Source organism: Atractosteus spatula, chromosome 2 (assembly GCF_055471065.1).
Source record: "Atractosteus spatula isolate fAtrSpa1 chromosome 2, fAtrSpa1.hap1, whole genome shotgun sequence".
NCBI classification, from domain to species: Eukaryota; Metazoa; Chordata; class Actinopteri; order Semionotiformes; family Lepisosteidae; genus Atractosteus; species Atractosteus spatula.
Window position 1 is genome coordinate 2,078,794 of NC_142707.1, and position 27,338 is coordinate 2,106,131.

Below are 27,338 nucleotides of genomic sequence, written 5' to 3' on the forward strand. Positions count from 1 at the left end.
AAGATATGTGAACACATTTATCTAATCTTTTAAAAACGATTTGAACTCTGCACATGAAGGGGGAAAATGTTATTGAAGATGTACTTATGAACTACTACATTACTGGGTTATTGCTGAGATTTTATAAAATTCTTGTCCACATGTTCTAGTCGTGAGAGAGCAACAGGAAACTGATATTTGTCAGGGCTTTTATCTAGAGCAGGTAGTAACTTATTCAAGAATCATACTGAATTGTAAATGCTGTTATGTCTTATCAGGAGTCATTGAGTGCAATGGAGTCACACGACATAATGCACAAATGTAAGCAAGAACTGAGTTTCAAAAGAAACCTCTCAATTAACCTTTCTAGGAACTAGCCAGGGTAAAACAATGTCATGTGAAATAATTTAGGTGCTCCCATCCCGGACAATGGCATGAATGTAAGACGACATATCGGAATGTTTCCGGAATCGTTGTGTTTCTCCAGCTCCCCTTTCAGAACTCAGGCTGCACTCTCCTCAATTCAAGCGCCTAATCTTTGTGAACGAAACAAAAAAAAAGAAAGTAGGACAGTGTTTTTTTTTTCCTCTTGTTGCAATACAATGACCCACAAAGCAAGTTCATTATCATTCCCAGACTCTGCACAGACCTCTCCCCCGTCCCGTCCCGTCCAGAGCCAATTAAAGGAGTCTGGTCTCAGTGCAGATGAATGGAACCCCCCCCACCCCACCCCACCCCCAAAGGATGCTTCAATAGAGGGATTACGCTGCATCCCTCCCCCCCGCTAGATTCTGCAGTGCTCCTCTCTGCAGCCTGCTGCCTTGTCCATTAATTTAACAGACAGGTTTCAGAGCAGAAAAGCCCCATCAGCACCCCAGGTGCCTCTGGTGATGGCCTGTTTAAAGAGCTCTTACGTCCCATTACCATAAAAAGAAGGAAAATTTGGTACCCTTGCAATAACAGCTCAGTGGACTTAATAATATTCACAAGTGCCTCCAAGCGGCTGAAAATAAATAGTACTGGCATGCTGCAGTAACACGAGCTTATGTCACACTGAGCAAAATGGCCACATTAAAATACAATGATACAGTCCTGCAAAGCAGAGCTTTGAAGAAGCCAGACATAATGCATAATGAGGCAGAAGACAAATGCCAAAAGCACAAACCGTATACAGAACACAGAAGAAGTTATATTCATGAACAGTACAGGTGTCCTTAAAAGATATGATTTAGGCAACGACAGCTTTAGCAAATGCATTTTTTTGGTGGTGGGAGGTAAGTCATGTTTTAGGGAAACATTCTGTATCATGGAATTATTTTAGATCACTTTACATAAGATATATGAGAAAGGCACTGTGTATGTGCAATAAAAATGTGTGTTTTTAAAGTAAAGAAAAACCCACATCTCTTCTGGGTCATATAAAGAGGGAGCTTTTTTGTGCTCGTTTTATGAACAAAACAAGCATAAAGGCCGTACCCTAAATCCTATTTAATCTTTATACCCTTCCTCACCAAAAAAGACCAATATTAATTCCTATCGCAACAACAGAATTAAAGTCATGGGCCCTGGTGTGAGTCTGTGCGAGTCTGTATCTGTTTCTGCCCTTTCCCGTATAGGGTGAATCCTGCTTTGCTCCCTGATAGTTTACGGCTCTGCCCGCAAACCCGTATTGGATAAAGGGGTTAGAAAATGGATGGATGCACGGACTAATATGGCAACATTCCCTTTCTGCACATAAAACAGTTCTTGTCAGCTGCAGGGACGCGGTGCATGAGTATGAAGCTGTCACATACTGCCCTGTGAGGGATGTTCTTTGTCTCACTAGATCTTCATTTGTGATGTTAAGATAATAATATGGGTCTGGCTCCAGACCGAACAATCAGAGTACCTTGTGTAATACTGGGTACATGAGTGGGCCTTGGTCTCCGTTTGGCCATTTCTTAAAAAAGGAACAACTGGAAAGGCTTCATATAGCATGCTTCTAACTACAAGCTGCTAACCAACCTTTGACCTTAACAGATGCCTCTCGTAACACATGTCCTGCCATGACATCAAGCATTTGAACACAGCAACCCCAATGCTCATTATAGCTGACCTCAGTGCTTAAATGACATGTACAGTGCCACTGTATTCACTATCCTAGAGGCCATGCTGTGGTTTTAAACCAATTTTAAATTATGCGTAAAAACACATTTTATATCTTTATATAAACTATATTTATCTCCTTCATTTAAATTTGCTCCAGTGTAGAACGTATTGTATCAAAGAAGGGGCAAATGTGCAATTTAAATATGTAGATTAAAAGAACAACATTCCATCAAAGTCGGAAGGTATGCGAAAAGGATGGGCTGCCACAGTGGAAGTGAAAGGACTTGATCAGTAAAGGAGCACGGACACCCGGAATGGCCTCATGGCAAGCATGGGAGACCTTGTGCACTGCTGACCTTCTCAAGTTGCGCTAGAGGAATCATGTCCTCTACAGTATCTCATAGGCCTACAGGCATCTGAACATACAATCCAAGTGCTTTTTTTTTTTAAAGCTCACAGCGGCGTGCTTCTGCACCAAGTGATTAGTCCTGTGTCTGGTGATTTAGCGACCATCAGCCTCCTTTCCAAGGGCAGAGTGGACGTCAGCACATAGCTTTTCTTGAGAGGTCATTAGACAGAATGTATATTTATGTAAAACAGAAACCTATCATGCTATAAAAGTCAAGAAAGTAAGAAAGTTACCAATACCAGTCCAGGGATTCTGCTATTATTTCCCCATTTGACCCAGAAAATGATATGCTGATAAAAATAAGACTCCACTCATATAAATAAGTGCCTGCCTGGTCCTGAAAATGAATCGGGAGGACTGGTATTTTGCTCTTGTAAAAAAAAAAGAGTATGATTATGTGACACTGGAAGGCCCTGCAGGCGGTTATGCTTGGACAACCACAGAGAAAGCAAAGAAGGCATTGCAGAAGTAGGTCAATTAGGTAAAGGTAGTGGGGACTGATAGACACAGGAACTGGGCGTCTTTGCCAATACAGGGTGATAAGACCGTCCTTAGAATGAGAGAGACTTCTCAGCTCAGGTGGAAGCCGGGTAGTAAGGCATTACGGTCTGTGAGCGTGCTAGCGCAAAGACATAGAAAGAAGTGAGATAGGGGCCAAGGACGGAAGAGCTGGTAGGATCCGGGATACGTCTTGCTGAGAGACGGTGAAGGATAATACTGTAGGGAGAGGGAAAAACGAGATGTCGAAAAGATGAGGGAAGGTTAATCCTGAAAGTAGGAGGTATTTAACACTTTCAAAACCTTTCGCCCTATCTGACAGAACAATAACTTTCACAACCCATAGTGGTTATTAAAGAAACTACTACTATGGAAATCCTGAACAGCAGTTATGTAAAAGTGCTCATGTCACTTTTTGAAAGAAGTGCTGTAGAGGCTATAGTGGATTTAGCTGGGACGCGCAGACTTATTGTTGTCGTGGTTCACAGTACTGTCGCAGCTGTTGGTCTCCGATAAAGCCCTAACATCTGTCTGTGCAAGCTGTCGTTTGGCTGTCAAAGGAGGGATATACTTTTACAGAGGGTCGGGCCACAGCTCACAATCCCCCTCCAGTCAATGCACAGAGCGTCAGAAAGTCAGGGCATCCACCACACTGCCAAGACCAGGCCCACATCGGGAAATGTACTCTACAAGACATGTGTGAGCTGCCCTTGACCAGACCCTGCAAAACTGTCCCAGCAACCTCACCTCCTGAGACCCACTCCTGTCCATTTCATGACTCTTCACAGACCTTGACATCTTTTTACATGTTCATATTGTTTAGCTATAATTAATACAATAGGTAAGAGTATATAAGCATTATGTTCTACGTAGGGTACTCTTAGCCCCGCTAAGTTATATATGACAAAATGTCACTTTGTAGTGCACTTGCATAGAGACCTACAGTAGCAACCCCTATCTGAAACACATCAATTTTTCAGAATAACATCTTTGCTTCCTGTATCAACTGTACCATATGGTAACTTAAGATTTAGTTAATGGTACGGAAGAACATGTACTTTTTTACCTGTATTCTTTATGCATGTAGCCCAGTGATGCTCACTCATGCCTGCAAGTTCTGTAATAAACTTTAAACTTCTTAATGGCTAGGGGATTGGAAAGAGCTGTAATTTAAGCCAATTGTTAATTGATTCAGTTTGGTCAGAGATGATCGCTGACCACGTGTTTTGAACTGAGAAAATACAACTGTGCTTGAACATTAATATTTGTGAGAAGTGGATAATCGTTTTAATCAAGAGTCAAAGAGAAAAAATGCAAACCTGGAAGTTTAATTTCTGCTCACGTGGACTATTTTGCTGTATTGTGAATGCTGTCTTGTAGCACTTAGTTATATTGAATATTTAACTCATTATCCTTGATTATAAAGCATTACAGGACGATACCAAGACTATACATTGGAGTCTTGTGCGCTCCATGAATAAGTTCTGAACACTCAAGAAACACAAACTCCTATATAAATTAGGCGTGCCTTAGACCTTGAAATTGCATATACTTGGGTCAATTAACTAGGATAAGTCTATACATTCATAAATTATAAAATCCAAATGAACACAACTGCAATGAAAAATATTTTGTGGATATTTGTTTCTGGTGATTATAATCAGTTAGCTTATTTTTTTTACAACAGTTGCCCCTGAAGGGACTGATGATTCATAATGCGCTATGCGTAAGAGGTGGGCAGATGCAAACTCCGAAGTATCAGATAATCAATCACAGTTACACGCGCTGCGCTTGTGACACAGCACTGCCGTGTCTCAGATTTTACTGAAGGCGCCTCGTGGGGTGCAAAGTGCAGTGTGTGAAGGGTTAGGAGTAAAAAGGGCACCTGTCAGCGCTTTAAACACCCCGAACCGAAGAGTCAAGGTGACCCCGCCTCTTCCCGAGAAGAGGAGGGGTCAGTGCCTGTACGCGCACCCAGTCACGTCTCACTGCAGTCCACCTATCCCAAACCACCAATGAGATCAGAGCTCCTCCGAGTGACAGAGGCACCTTGTGCTGTTTCACTGCGGCCCCTCCTTCTGCAATGGACGTTGCTATGGTGACGCTCCCCGTCTTCATTGTGCTGGTGTGCACGAAGGGCGAGTGCTATCTGCACAATGCAAGGTTACAACAAGGCACATCGCCTTCACGCTCTCCCCCCACCAGGAAGCCTAGCAGGCTGCATGAATAAGCGGCAGTTTCTCGGGCAAAGCGATTTCTCTTTCTGAGAGTGTGTGTACGCCACGCGCGTGCATATTCCAGGTTGTGGAAATTCGGCTTGCGATTCTTCCTGTGTTGGTTGACGAGTAAGAAAGGTCTTCTTAACTATATGAAGTCCTCTATTGCTTTATTAGACTAAGCATTCTAAATGCGCAGAGTACTGCATGAGCTGAGATGAAAGATGCTTGGGAGAAGAGCTGCCTGCATACAGCCAGTAAACTGTGAGCAGAGAGTCTGCTGACTTCAGGTAGAGAGCAGCATTACAAAGTGTTCCCGTAGAAAAGAACAGATGCTCTGATTTCATCATTTAATGCAAGCATATTACAGTAGGAAAGGCTAACACCAGGAGGGCAATGGTTAGCTGTATCAAGGCTTGTAATTTTCCATGTTTATATTTTACAAGCAAACAAATTGCCATAATAAAAGAAAAAAAAATTACTGTTCATTGAAGATGACTTTGACCCATTAGATATATTATCTCAGTTTGGTCTGGGCGTTATCTATCTGAAGTGTTGGCTTCCAACAGAGTGGCTATTAATTTGAATTAAATGGCTTTGCTTGTAAAGTTACAAATTGCTTTATTCAGTCAAAATTGCTTACATGCTTACATGTGTTGGGTAGTTGGGTACGTGAAGAGAAATTTTAATGTATAAGGGCAGCTTTGGCATATGAAACGCCTGGTGATTTTTGTGGAATTTTTTGCTCATTGTAAACTGCAAACGTTAAAAACAGCTGCCAACGTCACAGGTTGGTGAATGCCACCAATCAATTTTAGTAACAATGGCCTCAAATGGAAGAATAAATGATAGCTATTCGTCACAGAAAAAAAAAAGCAAATGGGGGAGGAACAGAGACAGGACAGCAGCTTTGAATGATGTCACAGAGACCAAGGGGAGGGGAGGGGGTGAAGACGGAGGCCTGATTTGGTGTATCAAAGAGTAGAGAACTGAGAGAGAGCAAGAAAAGCCTTACGCAGAGAGAGGAACAGAGAGCAGCATCCTCACACTGTATCAGACAGGCCTGCCTTAGGGCACAGAGCATATTACATAAGAGGCGCATGTAAATGGCAGGATTTGTACGTTCACAGACATTCAGGAGCTACTCTTTCCTTCCAGCTGACTTATGTTAAGAAGGGAGTCAGCACACAGGGGTGTTATTCCCAAGCTGAATATGCAAGGAGCACAATTACCTTCCCCGTTGACTTGACCCCCTTCCACACGCAGAAGTACACAATGACCCAGGTTGCAAGGAGGCAGAGCATCACTTCCCAGTTCATGGAGCCCGGGTAATCCAGCCCCTCCGAGATGTTCAGAACTTTGTTCCTGAAGGAGGAAAGGACATAAAATGAAAATGAGATACAAAATATGAAACCGCATCAAAAGGTCTATGCAATCTAACAAAGCAGTTCAGAGACGGGAATTACCCTAGCCAGTAGGTCTTTGGAGGGTAGGGGAAAAACCGAGCACTGACCACCTTGTAACCAAATGCCCCATATTATACAGCCTAGTTTAAAAACCTAAAACCTCAATGGTTTATCATAGGTACAGCTGATATATTTCCTCACTTAGAAAAACAGTGAAAATGGATATATATTTTTAACTTTACTTTCCTGAGAGCTGCAGTGAAAAGCCATGTAAGGTGACAAAAGGGTCTTCATCTCATGTTGCTAATCAAGCATGCTCTACTTGTGACGGCTCACAGTGCCCTCTAAAAGACACGTGGGCTAACAGTATGAAGTGCGTCAGCTTAATTGGGCCTTTCCTTCCACTAGTATAACCAACCACACTTCAGGACAGCTTTGTAAGGCTCGCAGGGGAACACTGAAATGCTTTGGTGGTCATGTTAACAAGCACCACATGCCTAATTAACTGACCTTCTTATCGCAGTCACAACCTGGTTAATATAAAGCAAGGAGGGAGAGCTTGTGGGGGCGACTGGAGGGAGCTGAATTATTCTAGCAAGCTCGGTCACACAGCCTATACTGCAAAAGCTATTTAGAAATACTGCTGTCAGGACTGAAAAAAATACTTCTACAAAACATTTGTTTCACAAGGTATCTAGTTTGGGCAAAAATAAATTAAGAACGTTTTGTTTCATAGAAGGACATTTCCTAGAGCTGTGGTGATGCTCTGGAAGAGGAAGCTCAGCATCTCCATCGTTCTGTGCTGGGCTGAACAACAGAAAAATACAACAACCCCACATTGCGGCAGACGTCCACACGGCCAGATGTGTGGCAGGAAACAGCCAAGGTGCAGAGGACAAAGATTTTAGCGGCTGAGAATTAAAAATGAGGAGTTTGGTGCTGCATGGCTGCCTGGAGGTGACATTGAAACTGGGTCACTGGTGTCTACGCATGAGTGCAGAAACCACAATCATCAAGGTTGTTCGCTGATATTCTTCATCCACTGCAGGATGTGCCCCACTTTTTCTTTCTGACTGCACTGAACCAATCATGTGGACATAAAACTTGAAAGTAAAAAGACTAGAAATGTACGTGTTAGTTACATTATTATGCATTCTTACGACCCTGACCAGATTGACCACTTTTTCTACAACAATTTCTAACCAACTTGGGGAGAAAAGGAGCTGTGATTGGCAGTGTAGTAAAAAAAGCAAAAAGCCTTTAAGCATCCTGACGTGGTGCAAGGACACGGAGACTGTGACTGCATTCTTAGTTGGTCTAAACATGAAATCATTTTTTTCCAGCATCGGCTCAAACAGCCTGGCTGGGCTGCAGATGGACTGATTCCATGTCTTTGCCCAGTGTCAAACTAAACTGCCCGACACTGGACCAGCACCGGAGAGGAACGGGCTTCAGCTATCGTGCTATCAGAGAAGGGGCGGGGACTAGAGAGAAACTCACTCCCAGAACTCGATGATGGGTGAGCGGCCGCTGGCCAGCTCCTCACACGTCATGTTGCCGAAGGAGGAATTGCCGATGGTGCCGTTGTGGCACTCGTCGTGCCGGAAGATCTCGATGCAGCTCTCGGTGTTCCAGGGGTTGTCGCAGGAGGACCAGGGCAGGGTGGCAGTGAACGACTGCACGAAGTAGTAGAAGCCCCAGGCCAGCACCATGATGTAGTAGGTGTTGCAGAAGAACACGATCACCATTGAGGCATAGCCCAGTCCTGTGAGGCAGCCACACAAAAACAGTCAGAAGATGATGGTGGGCAAATTTAGGACAGAGGACAGTGGATCAGCCAAACGTGGTCCTAGTAAGACACACTCCAATAGGGCTGAACAGCAGACCCTTAGTACATCAATCTCTCAAGAAAAACATGTACTTGGAACAAGAGGATTTTGATAAGGCCTCTTGCCTCTAAGAGACCATTTCAAATTAAAATCTTAACACGAAAAAAACAGTTTCTACTACTCAAGAAAGTCAATATAATATGTTTAATTTTACCAAAACCTCAAACTGTACAATGGCTGACCCTGTGCTCTGACCCCAGGCTCTCTCCCTGTCTGTGTGTCTCATGGAGAGTAAGCTGGGGTCTGCGAAAAGACAAATACCTAATGCAAGAAATTGTATAGGGCTAATAAAGTGATGTTAAACTGTTTCTTTCCAAGTTATCAGAAACCGATGACATCTTACTATATTACGTATATTATAGGGTGTGTCCCTGCAGGAGCTGGGCTGGCATCCTCTGCTGCCCAGTATATTTGAAACCTTTACTCTATATTCCATTCCTAGACTTTGCTCCAGAAACACAAAAAGTATTTTACTGTGCTAACTGCCTTCAAGAGATTCACATGTTTAGCTCTGGAGCACAAATGCATTTGCAAATTAACAATAACACGTGTAATAAATTAATGAATAGCATTGTTATACAGTAGTTACCTGACACCACCATTTACATTATGTCTTGAGCGCTTGCACATGAATGAAAATCCTCTCATTACTCACAGTTTGTTTTCACATTTGTCTTTCTCTAAACCTTCACAAAAGCGAATCAGAGAATAATAGGCAAGTCTGTGTATTGCGAACACTGACATTTTAATAATGTATTTCTCCATTTATAATGTCATTTGCCAATATAATCCTTTCGGCAGTGAGGACAAGCGGTCTTTCGCTCTGCTCTGAAATGACATTAATAACAACACTGATCTGACGCTGAAAGCCCTTCTTTTCCCCAGAGAACATGGCCACGAGATAACAGTGCCATCCATGTGCTTTCTCAGCCACATGCCAGTGTATGAGTCTACTGTCATGTGTATGATCCCCTGAGCATTACCATCCAGGAAAATGCATTTCAATTCCCTGCATTATTTTCCTATTGAAAGACAAAGATGATACATGGCACTAGGCTTTTCTTCAGTCTTTCCCACTACAGACTGAGAGGTTTAACGTGTACTGAAGTAAAGGGATAGCTTGGAGTTTTACTGCAGCAACACACGGAAAATCTATGTAATTGTGTATAATTAAGTGTCCTGGTCACAGGGCAAGAGTGAGGGAACTTAAATCACATCACTGATGCAAATGTGGAAAGCTGACTTGCTACAGACAGGATTAGAAAAACACTCTTAGTCATGAATGACACTTCATAATGTGACTATAAATCACTGAGAAAGTTCAAAGCCGACTCCCTCGCTGTCATTCAGTTCTGAATACTAGACCAGGCCACCTCAGCTCTGACACTTGCCTTTCTCTATTCACCACTGCAACGCCACCACAGTCGGATCAAACTCCCAACGTGCAAAGCGTAACACAGTCTTTGTGACCATCAAACCAACCTGATGTGTTCCACGCTCCACCTTCGCAGCCCACTACCGCCCTCGCCAAAGTGAGAAAGGACCCATTGGCAAAACCTCTTTTTTTTGTTAAAGAAGGATCTGGGAAAATGAAGCTGGCTGTCTCACTGCACACGGCAGCAGCTGACACACCTGTGCCCTCTGCCTCGGTGGAGGCAGTGATGGTGGTGCTCTTTGGCTGGACTGAAGGATTGCAGGTTCAGAGAGAGGTCTGTACTGAACGAGCCACTGGGACACGAAGCAGAACTAATGTAATTGAATTCATTGAAGATCTTTCCTGGAATCTCCTCGTGAGTTTCACGTTTAACCCTGTTTGCTGCTTCGCTGCTCTTTTATAGTACTCTTTACAGTTGAGCACTTAATAAAAACTGAGATCTTCATACAGATCTACTGATAAGGCATCACACAGAAAGCTCTTGTACTGCAAGAAATACACAAGTTCCAGGTTCTGGAACTTCCACAGTGGAGAAACAAGGCCTGGTGTTTCATTTTGAGATTGTGAAAACAGAGAAATCCTTTGGTCGCGCTAGTTAACGGTTTGATGATTCTGACACACTGCATGAAACAAGACACCAAGCTCTAATAGAACATGCTGAACTAGTGCTGCTCCCTGCAAAAGCAGATGTTAAACACAATATGGCAGGAACTTTTGAAAGACAGGCAGACATCTAATTATCTAAATTATTTCCATTCATTTAAAACAAACACAATTACATAGGCACATTATGTAACTTAAATTATCATGTATCCCAGTAATTTCCAAACACTACAGAACATGTTTATAATCTAAGTAAATATACGATCTGACAATCTGTCCCTGTACATTGTTTGTCATGAATGCACACTTTATTTATTTTAACAACCCTGAAAGCACCTCCCACCCTACAGCACAGTCCTGTTCTGCTTCAGTTCTGTTTAAGTCTGAGCAAGGTCACTGTAAAATAGCGCCCAAACTGGCACTAACAGGGGCTGAAAGACAAAATAAAGAGCTGTAGAACAAGTCACTAAGTGCAAACATTGTGCAGGCATGTTTTATAGGTTTCATAAATTTAAGAGCTTGACGTTCCATGCCCCTGGAAAAGGGCATAAACTGGGGAGAGTGGATGGAGGGTATTACTTGCACATTGTAATACCATAGTAATATGTACAGTAATACATAGGATAGCTTAAGCTGAAGCTTAAGACTCCTTGTAGGTTTCCATAGTGCAGTGGACATCATGCTTGTCTAACTTGCACAAGGTTCTCCGTTCAAACTGAGCGGGTAACAAGCACTTCTCTTGTAGAATTACATCAAGGGACACAAATGGGAAAAAAATGTACAATTCACTATTCCTGTGTATTCACTATAATTTAGAATACTGTGGACAACTTTGGTCACCATGCTATAGAAAAGATATTGCTGCTCTGGAATTAGTTCAAGAAGAGCAATGAGATACATTCCAGGACTTAAGGGAATCCCCTATTGTGACATGCTAAAGGAACTGAACTGAAGAGGGAAAAATTTTAAGGGTGGACATGATTCACCCATCCATCTTCTACCCACTTCATCCAATTCAAGGTCACGGGGGAGCCGGAGCCTATCCTGGCGAAAGGCAGGACACACCCTGGGTGGGACGCCAGTCCGCCACAGGGCACAGACAGACACAGACACGTACACATTCACACTGAGGCCAATTTACCAGAAGCCAATTAACCTACCAGTATGTCTTTGCACTGTGGGAGGAAATCTGAGCACCCAGGGGAAACCCACAGGATCACGGGGAGAACATGCAGACTCCACGCAGACAGCACCCCAGGAATTGAACCCAGGGCCCCAGCGCTGAGAGGCAGCAATGCTGACCACTGAGTCACCGTGCCGCCCCAGGACTTAATTCATATATTAAAAATCCTCAATGGTATAGACAACATAACACTGAAACGGAAATGAGAGGACATGAATGGAAGCTAATGGGAAGTGCACCTCAAACTGAGAATATGTTTGTTTAACACTTGCACTATGTCCTGTCTTGGCTGTATTATAATGTTTATTGTCTAAATTTATTGTCCATGTCTGTTTGTCATTTGTGCCTATTTTTGTTTGTTACTGGGTACAGCTGAACGAGTAAACATTCCAGTAAATATTGTTGTATATGGCAAATAAAGAAATCTTGAATCTTGAGTCACGGGAGCACGGAATAAATAATTCCAGTCATGTTGTTGAAGCTCATACCATGTCAGCTTTCAAGAAATCCTCTGATTTATTAGCTACTAACTGCCAAACGAGCAAGATGAGCCCAATGGCTTCCCTTCATTTGTAACCCTCTGTATATCCTTATGGTACTTTATATCCATGGAGCTGAATACGTTACACTATAAAACTCACTTTGCAACATCAGTAATCAATATTAAACAATGTGTATAGAATTCAATAATTAATTGCTAACAAATTCTTAATAGATATTAAACTTTGCATTCAGTTACATCAGTTACAGGACTGACCTTTAAAGAGTGGTGCAATGTTCCACACATTGATGCTGCCAGCCTTCATGAACTGTCCCAGTGCGATCTCCAAGAAAAAGATAGGGATCCCCCCGACCAGCACAATCAGGATATAGGGAATGAGGAAGACTCCTGCACAAAGACAAATTAACAGCAAAGACTCAGGTTAAACACACTCAACTGCCTTGAAATGTCTTAGTACCTCCTCCTCTCAGCCTTCACTGCCAGTTGTTTCTGCTCTGCTGTTTTAGGAGATGATAGGGGAATCTAACAACTGAAAGAATTGTGTACAAGGGCAGGCTGGAACAGTTAAAGGCCCGCAAGCAGAAACAAAGGTTTTCCAGTGATTTTAGGAAACAAAAGTTGTCTTTAATGAGTAGTAATGAGTCGTAAGATATCGTTCAGTTCACACTTCTAATATTCCTATTTCAGTCAGGAGAATTTTGTAAGCATTTATTGAGTAAAAAGTTACAGCATGATTGGTTAAAACGCCCCATACTACAAGGTACTCCTGTCCCATAAGCAACTCTGTCCAGCAGCAATCACTGCGCAGAAGGAACATGTGTTGCCACCACTCCCCACTTTAAACAGAGCCAAGAAATGAGGACTCAGGGCTGTTGATTATTGTGGGTATTTTCCACGAGCTTTCTTTGATATGACTGATTTTTGAATAACAAATGAGAGCTGTCTTCCTGTCTGTGCAGTGATGACGTATGGGGTTAAGGGCAGTAAAGTGGTTTGGTGTGCTTTGTCTGGAACATCAGAATGCTAAATGTCCAGTAATTCTTTTCTTCAGTCAAGTTTACAAGATTGTCTGAGTAAGAAAAACTATTTCATTGTTGTGTTACGTTAAGAACGCAACAAAAAACAATGTGTTGCCCTCAGTAACGATAAGGAAATGCTCACCTACATAGAATATCATGTACTGAAGCTTTACAGCAACTATAAATGCTATGTTAAGAACCTGTAAACATGAAAAAGCAGGGTTCCTAATCCTACCTGTCTGCTTGCAGCTACTTTAAAGACGAGAGGAGCCAAGCTTGTTCGTTGATGAGCACCTTGATTGCCAGAATGTGAGCTATCTAATCTACAGCGTGCCAACTAAGCCAGTCACAAAGTGAATCACACTACAGTGTTCATTTGCCATGGGTTTTATTTCAGGCAATTCTCTGCCAGTTTTATATTCAGGCTGTAACACCATTCTCATAGTGTTTTCATTTATAAGCAGCTGTACAGTATGTGAAAAGCAACAGAAAGTGCCAGATACTCTGGCTGTGCAGGAGTACCATGACCTATATGATAAAGAGTAAAGGAAACAGGCCAACTGGGTAGAGAATTCAATCTAAAACAGTGGCAGAATCTGAATGTTTTAAAATAAGTTAACTTTTTTTTAACTTGCAGTACTGGATTTGCACCTGTATTTACAATTTAGCTCAACACAACCAAATATTAAAAATCTGAGCTTCTAAACACTTAAAATAGGCTATGTGATTACAGTAGTATTATATTGATTTATCATCAAGGCAAATTGGTAATCGTTGTCCATTTAGCCCCAAAAAAGTGAACCTGATTCGACTGTTTTTTTCTACTTGAATTTCATTCCATTTTTGGCAGCAATTATGCACAAGCAGGAAAGGCACTATTGAACGCCACTGGTTTGATTTTTCTGGACAGAATCTGCCGTGAATAAATGCTGCTGTGCGATTCACCCTTCAGAGCAATATACTCCATCATCTCCTTATGCTGAAAAAAATCTGCATGGTCAGAAATCCTTCCTTCCTCTGAACGCAAGCATCATGATTACTACTGATGTTATTGTTGTGATCTGACAAAGTACGTCGGGCCATTAAATACAATAATCCCTGGCCGAGTGGTTTCAATCGTACCGCTGCAGAAGAGGCTTAGTGCTGTCGGGGACGGGGGCGGATGGGGGAGGGAGCCCGGTGGCTGGGTGTGTGGTGAGTGGACTGGAGGGTTTAATGAAGATTACAGTGTGCAGATCACGTCCTGGCAGCCCAGGCTCCCACCTCTCAAACGCTAGATGGAGACTACCAGCTTGGCCAGGAATGAGGCACAGCTGCACACAAAGCATGCCGCTGCATAACTCCAGCTGCACACCTCTGCCTGTCTGCACAGCAGAAGGACACAGAGACCGGGGGGAGAGGGATTTAGAGTTCTTAACTTGCCTCAGTATCTATACATCCTTGAATTCTCATAAACATCTTTTCAATGACTGGTGAAAGGAGAGCCATTTTTGAAACTCACGCCTGTCTCTACTCCGCGGCCTACAGTTCTAAAGCCCGCTCTGTCACCATTTTAAACTGAGGAGTAAACACTCCTCAGGGTCCAAGGGCGGCATGATGCGGAAGCTTAGCATTGCTGCCCCGCAGTGCTGGGGGCCTGAATTCATTTCCGGACCTGGGGTGCTGTCTGTGTGGAGTTTGTATGTTCTCCCCTTGCTCATGTGAGATTCTTCCAGGTGCTCGGGTTTTCTCACACAGTCCAAAGACATACTGGTAGGTTAACTGGTTTCTGGGAAAACTGGCCCTAGGTGTAAGTGTGTGAGTGTGTGTGCCCTGTGATGGGCTGGCGTCCCATTCAGGGTGTACCCTGCCTTGTGCCTGTTGCTGACTGGGATGAGCTCTGGCTGCTCTGCGACCCTGAGCTAAAAGGAGCAGTTAAGAGAATGGATGGATGGATACTAGGGTCTACTTTAAGTCAAAACATGCTACAGGCCACAGGACTACATGGGTTTCCAGCATGCATGGAGAAACACTCCGGGGACCTGAGCACCCACTGGAGCAGCAACAACATTGTTGAGCAAACACAGGATTGTGGGTCACGTTTTAAACCTATGCAGCCCCAATATACCAGCTCCAAACAGAGCAAGGATGCAAGGGACATACAGTATCTGTGGCTTACACTGTTTAGCCAAACTGCAGAGGGTTGATGTGCATTGTCCTTGAAACATAAATTATTTTCGCAAACTAATAATTTTGTCACCCGCTTTCCTTTTTAAGAAATGTTAGCCCCTTGTTTAAATGAATCCAATAAAAGCGCTTGTAAAGGCTTGACTTCAGATGCCTGAGCATGAAGGGAACCATGACTTTAGTTACGAGGCTCCTCTTGTTAACACTGGATATAGTTTGCTGGCAAGTTATCAAGCGTTAAAAGTGATGGCTTAAAGGGCCATGATGTAACAATGCACGTCCATGTGTCAATTATATAAAAACAAAAGAACAGATTCTATATTAGTCCAAGTAGGTAGCGGCATCGGCACGCGCAGGCTGCAAAGGAACAAGTAAAGGTTTATTCCAGGCTGAAAAGAGAAGAAAAGAAACAACGTTTCGGCTGTGGAGCCTCCTTCAGGTGGAGCCTTCCTTTGGTTCTCTTCTTCTCTTTTCAGCCTGGAATAAAACTTGTTCCTTTGCAGCTTCTATATTAGTTTGTCATCTCTATCTCCTAATGGCCAGACACTCTCCAGATTTGGGTTCTCAAGTGTTCATTTACATTTTATAATTTGGAGAAGAATATGTTATGAATAAAAATCTAAAAACATGGGACCTACACCTTCAGGCTGCTGTTTGTGGCAATCATCTTATATGATTCGTTATTGCTTACCTGTTTGTTATGGAAATTCAATTCATATTATATGTTATATTCCATTACATGGAACTGAGAAAACACTGATATGAAGGCCTATTTTAAATTAAACATTTAATTCTTTCGGTCGCTGTCACAGCCGTCCACACCCCCAAAGACGCACAATCGGTGAAAAGGAGTCCATGAATCGGGAACAGCACATTTGAAAATGAAAGCAATATAAAAACCCTCGGAGTCAGGCCAGGGTGTACTCTGGGCAAACTCTGTACTGAAGACAAAAAAGTGTGTTTTTTAAATCTTGATAAAATTCTTTCACCTGTTCTGCAAATCGAGAAACTCAATGAACCTGCAATATGAGCAACAGCGTTATTCACAAGCCATATAAAAACGGAGATCAAGTCGCAGTGCAGAGCGCACTTTCTCACTCTCAGAGAATCCATTGTTGGGTCAGTTAGAATACAGTGGGTCTGGAGTCTATTGTTCCACTTATCATTCAAATGCCTTGAAATCAGGCGGATTCCCTTGGACAATGGGAGCTCTGTCCCTGGGACAGCGGGGGCTGTTTGGCCACAGTAAAAGGCAAAAGAGGTATTGCAAAATGAAGGAACAGCTTTCAGAGAAGGCTTAAACTTATGAAGGATGCTCAAGTGATCGGAGGAATCATATAGGTGTTGCAAACAAAGGCTTTCTTAAAACGCAGTTCATTTGTGGTCATTCATTGAAACTGTTCTGTTTTATGTCTGCTTAGGCTGCTGTTGCAAGTAATGGGATAAACCTGTTCATCTGTTTCTTCCCATAATTGCAGACACCCATCTTACAACAGCGACGGCAAGAGAGGGCGACTGTTCAATTACAGGGCTTACACAAATGAAGAACAGGGTGACATTACATACGACAACAAAACGAAACACTCCCTCTGTTAATAAAGCATGGCATTAAAATAAATAAGAAGTCAGTTTTCACGAGCCTCCTTTTATTTATTTTAGGAAAAGGGGGCAGTCTGAACGAACATCGAGTAAATCTGTTTTAATGTAGGCAAGAACTACTGCAGTAAGTGCAAACAGTTGTACACTGGGTTTATACCAAGCTAATGTTTTTTTTACACAATGGCTGTAATGTCCTGTTTTTTTGTAAGTCAGAGGTAGCAGCCCTCTGTCTGGGGGACAAGAGCACTCCTACTGCATGCCTGTAAGTCCGATACAGGAAAGCAGGAAGGCAGGGCTGTTGCTGCTGCGCGGGGCTCTGGCGCGATTACTGCCATCAAGCACTTGACTGGAACTCCACTCAGGCTTGTAATTAAACAGTTAGCCAGAAGAACGGCTGGATCTCCATCAGTTCGAGCTGCAGTTCATAGCCTGCCCCTAGTTTACAATTAATCTGCTACCTCCTGCCTCCAGCTGCGAGAGGCTTGCCCAGCTGCAGTAAACCTGAACACAGCACTGAAGTCGGTAATGAAGAGTACAGGGGCACTAACATTACCTAGCGATCCTAGCATGAGGTTCAAAGCATGCAGGGCCCTCTGGCGGTGCCAGGATTTTAGATTTGGTTGGTGTGGCAGGGACACCTATGGGTGTGGCATTTTTAAATGATATTATTTGCCTTCTAAAAGATGATGTAATACTAAAAAGGTATCCTACTATTCCCCTCTGCACCAGTTGCACTGGCAACCCCCATTTCACACCACGGTGAGGCAGAGCTGATGAGCTGCACGGGACCAATCTACACCCAGCTGCTCACATTAGTCGACAACGGTCACTTACAGTACAATAAAGGCTCCATGTACACTCTTAAGAAACATTAAAAACACATCGTGATTGCTTCCTACTTTTACTTTGTCTTTTGTTGGTAAATGTTAGACAATATGGGAGTTTATGTAATGCCTAAAGTGGGGCGTTAGCTTGGGTAGCAAAGCCATATGCTACTTCATGCCCCTCCTATGGTGACGTCCCTTTCAGCGCCATTTCAATAAATTATTTCCTGCTGTGTGCCCTGTCCAGAGTGGAGTCCCCCCTTGTGTCCTGTGTCTGCTGGGTTAGGTTCCAGCTTGCCACACACCCCCCATCGGATAAAGCAGCTATGGATAATGGATAGCTGTCGAAAACAGATTCATTTCCCGATGTGGAAAAACAAATGGAAAACTGCAAAATTAAAGTAAAAAGTATGGAAAGCTCGCTTACTGGAACTTTTAAACTTTGCACCCAGAAATGTTTGTGATACTTCACAATTCTGATATATCCATTTCTTACCAGGAAAAAATCTATGTAAAATATTCTATCAGTGTAGCCCTGATTTCTTTCCATGCATAGCAGCTCCTTTTCTGTTATTTGTGATTGATCTGATGACGGTCTCCAATCAATTACAGAATACTATTACAGAAGGCAAAGAGTGAAATGTAGGGATAAAAGATCAGTGATGTACAGCATAAAACACTGCAGTGCTGAAATGGAACTTTAATCCTACAACGGCTGTCAGTACCACAGTGAACAGAGCATGCTCAAGGGAGTCTGAGGTAAAGACTGACTGATCCAGCTCTCTGGCAACCACTCAGGGCTAATTGTAAGTTTCTATTACAAGCCTGAAATGCTGTTAAATCTGTCCTGGCCATGATCATACTTCCTGTCAGGAGGCTGCTATTAATACACCACCCCACACCTCCTACCCCCACATGGAAGTAAAAATGCCATTCAAACATCATGTACTGTACCTCCATCGAATTTGCAGAACCCTGCAAACAGTATTCAGACCCTTGCACAGTTTTCACATTTTGTTGCTATAAAGCTTTAAGTTATGGCACTTTGAAGTAGCAATTAATATTTGTTATGTTCACCATATTCTACACACAAAGCAAAAAAAAAAAGGTAATATGAAAAAATTGAAAAAAGAGGTGAATTAATAGGAACAAAAAATGGCAAAATTGTGACTGCATAAGCATTGACTATATGGCAAAATATATAATGGTTTTGTTTTCAGACAAGACAAATTTGGAACTTTTTGGTCTAAATGCACAGCTTTACACCCTATCTGATGCAACCCTCCATATTTAATCACTCAGTCAACGCCATCCCTGCTGTCAAGCATGGTGGATGCTGCATTATGTTCCAGTTTAACTTCACATCAGCAGGGACCGGGAAGTCAAGACCTTTGGGAATACAGATGAAGTGAAGTACTTTACTACTCTGGCAAGGCATGAAGGAAAACCTGCTTCAGACCTTAAAACTGGGATAAAAATTCACCTTTCAGCAGGACACCTCAAGAATTAGAAAGTCATTGTCCTTGAGTGGCCTGTTCCTGACTTGAAACCTATTGAGAATCTGTGGAAAGACTTCTGTCCAAGCTTCTGGAGACCAGCCATATTTATACAAAGCACTATATCTCCTCTACTACAGTATGTACTCCGGTGTTGTGCAACTACTTCTAGCACTACTACTCATACTACTGAATAATACAATCAACTAATGATTAATATTCATGAATCTATTGTACCTTACAGATTACCATGACATTAAAGCACACTCTTAATTTCACAATAAAATAAAAACTGTCAAAGCCTTGCACCAGAAAATGGGCACTGTTTTAGATTTATTTGTAGGGGTAGATCTAAAAAAATCATTCATCCACTGTCCTATTAATTAAAGCTGTCCCCCGAACACAATATTCAGGATTTATTTTTTTTCTAAATTAACCTGTTGATTTGTGAGGGTGATTCAAAAAAATCTACAAAGCTGTTTTTTGTGCAAAAGGTAATAGAAGCTTGCCAGATTAGCCAAAGGCGTAGAGTGACCTGTTCAGCAGACCATGAGGGATACAGCTGTACTGTATATCAAGATTACAAACAAACAAGGGTGTAGAAGCCTGGCAATTGTGTCTAGACAATAATTGCCTGGCACTGAAAGTTAAGAGGCATTGTTTGGGGGGGGCTGCTGTAACACCTTGAATTGGGAGCTTATAAGATCTAGGAAGCTCAATAATAATAATAAAATATAGCGCCTTTAAAGGTGGCTTTTCAAAGCGCTTTACAGAATGACAACAACAATAAATAAAAAGAATACACAAGATAAAACACAATTACAATATACAGAGGAGACCGTGGATGGTGATACTAAGAAAAGCAGAGGGGTGAAGAATGGAACCAGTTCAGTAAAGGCTCTTCTGAAAAAGAAGGTTTTGAGTCTGGATTTGAAGGAGTTTAGAGAAGGTGACTCTCTGATATCCTTGGGCAGAGAGTTCCAGAGCTTGAGGGCATAACAGGAGAAGGCCCTGTCACCCACAGAGTGTAGACGGGCTTGGGGGACAGTAAGGAGACCAGAATTAGAAGAGCGAAGGTTGCAAGGTGGGGAGTAGGGCGATAATAGTTCAGACAGGTACTGAGGTGCCAAGCCATGCAGAGCCTTGTAGGTGAGCATGAGGATTTAAAAAGGTCAGATCTGGCCAGCACCTCCCAGACCACAATCCAGACAGATCAAGAAAGCTAAGAGAGATTTCAGTAAAGGAGATCAGAAAAAAATATACATTTCATCTCAAGCCATTTATATTGTACAAATAAAAGGCAGTTCATTTAAGAAGGCTTGCTCAGTATACACTGTCTGTGTGTACCAACATACACATTTGTGAGAGGAAATCCAGCCAGGAGTGAATTAATTCAATCAGAGGAGAGCTGAATGAATGTGTGGGAAACACTACTGGAGGTGCCCTGAGGGCCTAGTGTGTGCAGGGATTTCTGAAGCTCAGCTAGGCTAGCTTCCGAACCTCTGCACTTCCAGCAGTCCTGGGCACGGGCCAGACAAAGGGGATTAAAATATTAACAGACACTCCTCTTAATCGCCTGGCCACGTGTGGGCAAAGTGTTGACATCACTGCGTGGACAGCAAACGGGCCACTATTAACCCTGAAGGGTCTGCGTGACTCCCAGGTTAGCACAGCCGGTTTCTCTCACCCGCGGCACACTAATGGCACTGCTCCCTTAACTCCGCCAAGCATGTACTCTGCAGCGCCCCCAACACCATCTTCAAAGCTCTGTCCCGCACCGGTAAGAGAATCATGCACCACCTGTTTAATTTGGACTTAACTAGCACCTTAAAAAAATGTGTATTTTCAAATACAGTGCTTATTTCTCCCATTAGCATCTGAGGCTTTTCATTCTAACATAGGAAGATTTGCACCTGAGTTGAAAAACAGGAGGCCTAACAGTGAAAAAGCCCAGTCTCTCACTTCTGTCCTGCAACAGGGCAGTCACACAAAGGTAAATGTCAGCCGACACAAAATCCCCTCAGATGAGAAGCCCCGTTAGCAGACAGTAGGTGAATATGTTCAGTAACAGCATGTTAAGACAGCGTTCTTTCAGCATTAGTATCTTACAGTGCAGGGCAGTCTGCATCAGCTTTAAAATCAGCGAATACTCTATTGTGCCTCTTGAATGTAATACTGTTATTTTACAGTTGGCATTAGCGTATCATCTTTTTCGTCTTGTATTCTTCAAAAAATTCTGAAAACCACACATCACAGGGTAAGGAAATTGTGGTGGTTTTTTGGGTGGGCGGGGGGGGGTCTAAATTTTTCAAATTAAATTCCTACAAGAAACGGGACATCAAAGTCCATGACTTGAAAATGACACATTTTGAAATCTCCTAAGCTTCAGGGGGAAATAAAAGCAAGAACGTCTTACATCTTCATTTCTCCCTCTGCTCCACCTCTTACATCCCTCCTACAGAGGCCCAGCACAGCCAGGCTGTGTCTAACAGCGTGCCAGGGCAAGCCTCTGTAGTAGCTTGAGGTGACACAGAGTGATGTGCCATTGCCAAGGACACTACAGAGCTCACTGCAGACCTCATAAATCTCCAGGCTGGCAGCTGAGAGCTCACGCAACGCAGGCAGTGGCAGTGAGCAGGATCGTCCTGAAAGCACCCAGAGCACAGAAAGTCAATGGACAGGCAGAAACCAGATTTCATTTACACATGATTTTGCCTTACCGGGGTTGCAAACAGCTAAAAGTGAGGTTTGGGATTTTTAGCAGCCCAGAGGTTAATGTGATCGGTAGCACAGTTCAGTGGCTAGAAAAGTTATTTTACTGGCCCGACTGAGGAAAAGCTGCAGCCTTGAGATAGACAGACACACAGGGATGGGGGAACAACACTGAACACCAGCACAGCCACCTCGGAGGTTTCAAAATGAGGAAGAAAGAGGAAAAAAAACGAAGAAACAGAAGGAGAAAGAGGCTCTACGTGGATATGAAAGCAGGTCTGCTTAGTTCGCCAAAAAAAACAGGCGGGATATGGGAGAGGCTCAAAGGTTAGAAATCTGAGTATGTGTACTCTGTCACGTATAAGGAAACAGACACACAAACAGAAGACAAGGCCATGTGACTCAAATCTAGAATCAAGATGAGGTAACACGTGGACGTGACAATCAATACAGAGTATTACAGTATATGTTTATTATTAGGATCATGTGACTAGGAAGTAAAAAGATGTGATAACACCCAGCTAGCAAGGATCCAAAGGTTAACAAGCGCTGTCTGCTTTGTGTAGGTGGAGTGGACGAACACTATTTGTTCACAAGCCTCTCTGTGCTGAACACATGCAACAGAGTGAAGGAAGGCTCTCACACCAGAAGAACTGCTTCCCATTTCTGCATTACAGCAGAGCTCGTGCTTTAGCTAATAATGTTATCAATGTATGGCTCATCACTGAAGGAGTTTTCAAGGTTTTCCCAGATAAAAATGTTGCCAATTAGCCCAGCACCTGCAGGACTGAATGTGTTGACACCGCTTCATCAAGCACCAAGAGGCACCAGCCAGGAGTCCGTCTTACTACGCTGACTGGTCTTTGCCATCTTCTCATATGTGTTGCAAAATGGACGGTTTAAAACGGAGATTGACAGGGGTGAAATAAATTAAACAATGGATTGGTTTCACGAAAAACAGCAGGACCCTGTAGTAAAAACTTGACTCCTTTCCTACAATGTTTTGAAAGTGTGTTTTTACGGTTTCCAAGCAGGTCTTCCTGGAAAGCCCACAGCCAAGAACAGCATAGCCAAAAGACCCTGGGAAAGTGCAGCTCACCTTACACACTGCACAGCGTGCTGGCATGGCTGCAGATCATTGAATCAAACTCCAATTATTTTTACTGGCAGTTTGGGAAAGATAGGAAAGCTCCAGTCTTCAGAAGACTCCACACAGTAGGCACAGAATCCTTGAGACGTAACTGATAACTCGATGTACTGAACCTCTCAGGTCATAAATTTTCAAAAGTGCGACCTCCCATAGTGTCCCTACCTCCTTTTATCATGTCAGCTAAAAAGCAGCCAACTTCTGTCTCTGCCTATGTTTGCAAATGCTCTCACTGGGACCTATATGTACTGAACAAGACCTGGCATGTTTGGCTACCCAATCAGTGCCAAACAATCCACTGTACCGTGGCATAGTCATGGTAATTCAGAACCATTTCTGAAGCTGCTAAGCAACACTAAATGATAATGCTTCATCCACCAGTGGGTCTTGTGTGTACTGTACGAGACAATATAGTATTCTGACACTGTGACAGGTAATACTGATTAACATTACTGTTTTAATTAAGACTCATTTAGAAGATGTGAGATTCAAGTGGCATGGATCATGCATTTACTTTCTGCCAAGGATGGCTTCTGTGTTGGGACTTTGCACGATCTCACTGTGGTAAGACGTTTTTTTTTCTGGGTGCTTCTCCAAACCATGCCCCATGTGTGTCTGTCCTGAGACGGACTGGTAACTTGTCTAGGGCCTCCTCTGCCTTGCACCCACTGTAGAAGGACAAAACAGAATTTGTAGAAGCACACGTTAGTTGGAAGAATGTGTGTTTACCGCTACTGAAAAAGCAATGCACACTTCTCCACTGCTTCTCATCTTCCGCACTTCTTCGCTCACTTCCTATCCAGTCCCCATACTGAAAGGCACATTGCTTTCGGAAGCTGCACTGCCAGATTCAGTGCTTTATGCTCCTGTCTCAACTGGCGAAAGAGCTCACTTTAAGCACAGACTGAGCCATGTAAACCTGTGTCATGTCACTGACTGACTGTGACTGGAATTCCCCAGGTGGCATCACATTGACAGATCCCTTTGAAAGGGGCCTTCCTGCCAGAAGAATATTAAACCACCTGCGTTAATACTACACTGGAGCAAAAGACTAGACTAAAAAATCATAGAGGAGCTCGAAATCTACATTTACAGTGGTGTCGAAGAGCCCTTTTCAATTAAAAGACGCAGCAAGATGTCGGAGACTATGACATATTTTTCATTTTGTTGTGATTTAATGGACTTTATGAGAACAACGCCCAGTTCTGCCAATCCCGATGTTCTATGCTCCACCAATTCCGATGTTCTCCGCTCCACCAATCCCATTGTCACTGTGGCAGCTGCCCCCCGGCTCCCCTCCCTCAGGGGGTCCAGACCCCCTTGTCCGCAGGCCATGCTGTCACCCCTCTAGCCAAGAGGGTCAAAGCTGAAGTAAAGTCTACGCATCTACGCATCCTTGAAACGTAACGCTACAGAGCTTGTCTTAATCTCTCTGTTCATTATGCAAATAACGAATTCGATAAATAAGAAAAATAAATACAATTATGAAGTTTTAGCTTTTAAGAAACAAGCCTGTATTACAGTTTTATACTGAGAGACATTAAACAAGCAACACAAGACACAGCTTTCCATCCACAAAAGCATTTAAATTTAAACTCGTGAATGTGCCACTGACACTGGCCAAAATATTAGGACCTCCCTTCTAAAGTTACTAGTCTCTGACTGCAGTAAACTCCAAGTTGGCTTGAGGAGTATAAGAAAAACTTTCACAACCTTCCGTGGTCCAAAACAATCCCCGGATATCAATTCACTGAAAATGGGGATTGTTAGTCTCCTGTTATAACTGCGGTCTAATATAAATTCCAAGAAACAGCAACAACTCTTGGCTTGTCCAAACCCATGGAGATTGGGCTAGACAGACCTGAAATGTCACCAAAATGTCAACAAGCCAAAAAAAACAAGACTCAAGAAAACTCACGCAATCAAGCAAGAACAAAAAAGGTTTGGATCCAAAACCATTATGAACTCACAGTTTTGATTTTTTTTCAGAGCGGGACAAAACTTAATCACAAGGAAACAAAGCCAGAAATGCCTCCCTGAAGCCATCAAGCCAGCAAACCGGGCTCTCGTAAGGTCAGCTGTGAAGGAAGGACCGCGAGGGTGGCTGGCTGCTTGATTGACTGCGTGATCCGTGTGTCAGTTTTGTGTGAACCGGACCTTTGGAAGTGAGAGATTCAGCAGTTTACTCTGTCATGAAATCTCCACCCCCCTCCCCCCGGGTTCCTACACACGCGGCAGTGGCCAACCAGAGTGAGAAAACATTTCTGTGTTACCTTAGAGCTCCTCGGTGGGGTATACTGCTATTTTTTTTCATGGAGAAAAACCTGGGGAGTCAGCCAGCGTCCGGGGAAGCCGGCTCCAGCGACTGCGAGATTTACATTTAGCTTTTCTTTCCCCTGCCAGCGCACAGTGAATGTGTCATTGTGCTTCCAGGACTGATGGTCCCCGGGCCTGGTTTCCCACCAGCTGGTGCTCATACCATTAGTTTGCCACCACAGGGCGAATGTGAATGTCAGCATACTTAGCTTGAAAAATTACCCAGCCCAGGAACAGTAAGGATGGGGGGGAAGATCTGGGATCTAGAAGGGAACACACAAAGAATATGTCGTTATCCTGACAGGAGAGATCAATCAGGATAGATAAACTGAACATATGAAACACAACTCTGGGATGGCATGAACCCTGTAAAGGAAGGGATGTGGGATCAGTCAGGTTCAACAGTAAGCAGAGATACAATAATATCTAACAATATCAATCAGTAACAAACAACAAGTTCAAAAAAGCACAAATAAGGCAAAAAATGTAGGTGAAGGATTCCTACTAAAAGCCAACCAGACAAATATGTGTTTTTAAAATGCCAGTCCAACAAAATATTTCCTCATGTATTCAGGCAATCTGTTTTTCTAGAACCTGTACTGTATATAAACAAGATGAAACGAGACATCTGTTAATGATACTCTTAGCCTAAAATGGCATGTTTATTTTAATGCCCAAACTTGAAATGATGAAGACTTATTAATGGAGTGAAGAACATAAACAGAGACTAACTAATAAAATAAAACACAGCTAGAGACATGCACGGCAAATAACGTGAAATACAAATTCAATTTTACATTCCCAGCCTGTGCTGCTGACAGGATTTGAGTAAAAATAAAAAAGGAATCTTATTGGCAAAATCTGATTTTACAAATATTTCATTTTTAAAGCCTTATTTTCTTGACGTTTTTTCATTTTTTCTTGCAATGCTGTGATAATTAAAAGGCAATGATTACAAACCACAGGACAAAACCCTTCTTTTTAACTACTTTCATTATCTAAAATATTTCCAGTCGCAAAAGAGACATTTCCTTTGCTGTTTCTGCTCTAACATCACAGGGAAAAAAAACACAGTTAATTTTATCAGATCATATAACAAACTTCTTATTTGCAGTAATTGCTTTATCAGCTTGCATAAAGGGATCAAGGGTTAAATAAGATTGGCACAGGGAAAAATAGCTGATGAACAGCTTTTAAATACCTACTCATCTTCCCCTGAGAGCAAGCTATGTCTGGAGCTGACAGACTGATTTGTTTACGATTTGAAATTAAATTTTAAAACAATCTCCTTCCCATACTGTACATTGCCTTGCAGGAATACCCTCTGCCTTACAGTTTTAAAATAAGAATTTATTTCTGTATTTACAAGGAATACAAAGAATATCATCCCTATGCTGAAGAGCCACATTCTGTGAAGAGTATTAAAATGGATCTGGGGTCTGCAAATGTAGTTTTTAAGTAGCCAGGCAATTCAGCACTTTCTGTTTTCACGGATTGAAAGACGCTAAAGGTCACTTACTGGCACTGTTCTCCCAGAATAAAGGAGCTGTTTGGTTGTCAGATGAGAATTCATGTTCATCAAACAACACGCCAATGATTGGCAACAGAAAGCACTAAGCAACTACAGGAGTGTGTTTCTCTTGAACTACTGCCAGTCTCCAGGGTTCGGACTTTTCTTGACTGGTCATAAAGGGTGCTTATCCAGGGAAACGCCAGCGAAGCAAAGGAGAAAAGTCCTACTAGCTTTTGTCTTCCATGCAATTCAAATATGGAACTGCTGCTGTGCAAACCAAACACACACAGCTCAATAATCCTGCTGCTACAAAAGAAAATATTATTTAAATGAAAAAA

At 42.7% G+C, this 27,338-nt stretch overlaps 1 protein-coding gene across 1 annotated transcript in view; it reads right to left on the reverse strand.

The window, feature by feature from the left end:
- The window catches only part of slc6a8 (solute carrier family 6 member 8), a 51,920-nt gene that overhangs the window by 16,003 nt on the left and 8,579 nt on the right, over window positions 1-27,338 (reverse strand). The window contains exons 2-4 of the mRNA XM_088934837.1: window positions 12,464-12,595; window positions 8,097-8,361; window positions 6,423-6,555 (exon numbers count right to left, since the gene is read on the reverse strand). Coding sequence (XP_088790963.1) covers window positions 6,423-6,555; window positions 8,097-8,361; window positions 12,464-12,595 — 530 coding nt within the window. The remainder of the gene's footprint in view (window positions 1-6,422; window positions 6,556-8,096; window positions 8,362-12,463; window positions 12,596-27,338) is intronic.